General features: G+C 59.4%; 1 protein-coding gene across 1 annotated transcript in view; it reads left to right on the forward strand.

Moving 5' to 3' along the window:
- The window catches only part of Pmar_PMAR007616 (hypothetical protein), a gene marked incomplete at both ends in the record, with an annotated part of 1,286 nt that extends 969 nt beyond the window's left edge, over positions 1-317 (forward strand). Inside the window, one exon of the mRNA XM_002768219.1 lies at positions 129-317. Within this exon, the coding sequence (XP_002768265.1) occupies positions 129-317 (189 nt within the window). The remainder of the gene's footprint in view (positions 1-128) is intronic.
- Positions 318-882: the final 565 nt, after the last annotated feature.

Raw genomic sequence — 882 nt, forward strand, 5'->3', positions numbered from 1 at the left:
CAGTCACTCATGCAGCAGCGAGGTACAAAGCCTTCTACGATCGTAAAGCCAAGCCTACGGCTTTCTTCTCGAACGCCAGAGTCTTTGTACGTGCCGGATGGTCCGTCTGCACCTCCTGTCCCGTCTAGATTACGGACGAGGCCTGTGCCCTCTTCGGCAGCCTCTACTCCTGCAGCCTCATCAAGACCGTCTACGTTACTCCCGCGGCCGTTTATGTCGTCACCTCCTACAGCGGAGGGACGACCCGTTCACGGGCATTATTCGCCCCCGTCGCCGCCGCTCGCCTCTACACCGCTCCCGTCGCCGGCCCCTGGTAATCTTCAGAGCCCGGCTGAGTCGGTACCTTCGTATGGTTCCCTGCCTCCCCTGGAACCATCCCGACCTGTGTCACTTGACGAGCTTCCTCATGGACGCTCACGGTCTGTGACGTCTGCCACTCCTCTGGAGTCTCCCGAAGAGTCAACGCCGCTTCCCTCCGGTATGGCAAGCCCGATTATGGACGCTGGCTGCGAGTCTCCGGAAGGAACGCCGACACCCTCTGACAGAGGGCCTCTGTCAGCGACCCCATCCAACAACTTGCCGAAATGCCGCCGTCCTCGCCTCCGGCAGAGGCAGCGCCCGAGTCCACGAGACCCTCCACTAGGTCTAGGGCTGGTCACTGTTCTCGACCACCGACCCGCTTCGACCCCGACACCTACGTCCCGATGGCTCTTCGTTCTGAACGAAACCATGGACGTTCTAATTCTCCTTAATTGAGGAAGGAGGTTTGCGTGGGAGGAGAAAGAGATTGGTGGCACCAATTTGGTGCACCCTTCTAACTCTCTATACTGTCTCGAGTTGGACGATCTCTCGACCCTCCGCGTTGCCTTTTGTGAAAGCCTG

Source organism: Perkinsus marinus (genome assembly GCF_000006405.1).
Source record: "Perkinsus marinus ATCC 50983 genomic scaffold scf_1104296969026, whole genome shotgun sequence".
Classification (NCBI taxonomy): Eukaryota; Perkinsozoa; order Perkinsida; family Perkinsidae; genus Perkinsus; species Perkinsus marinus.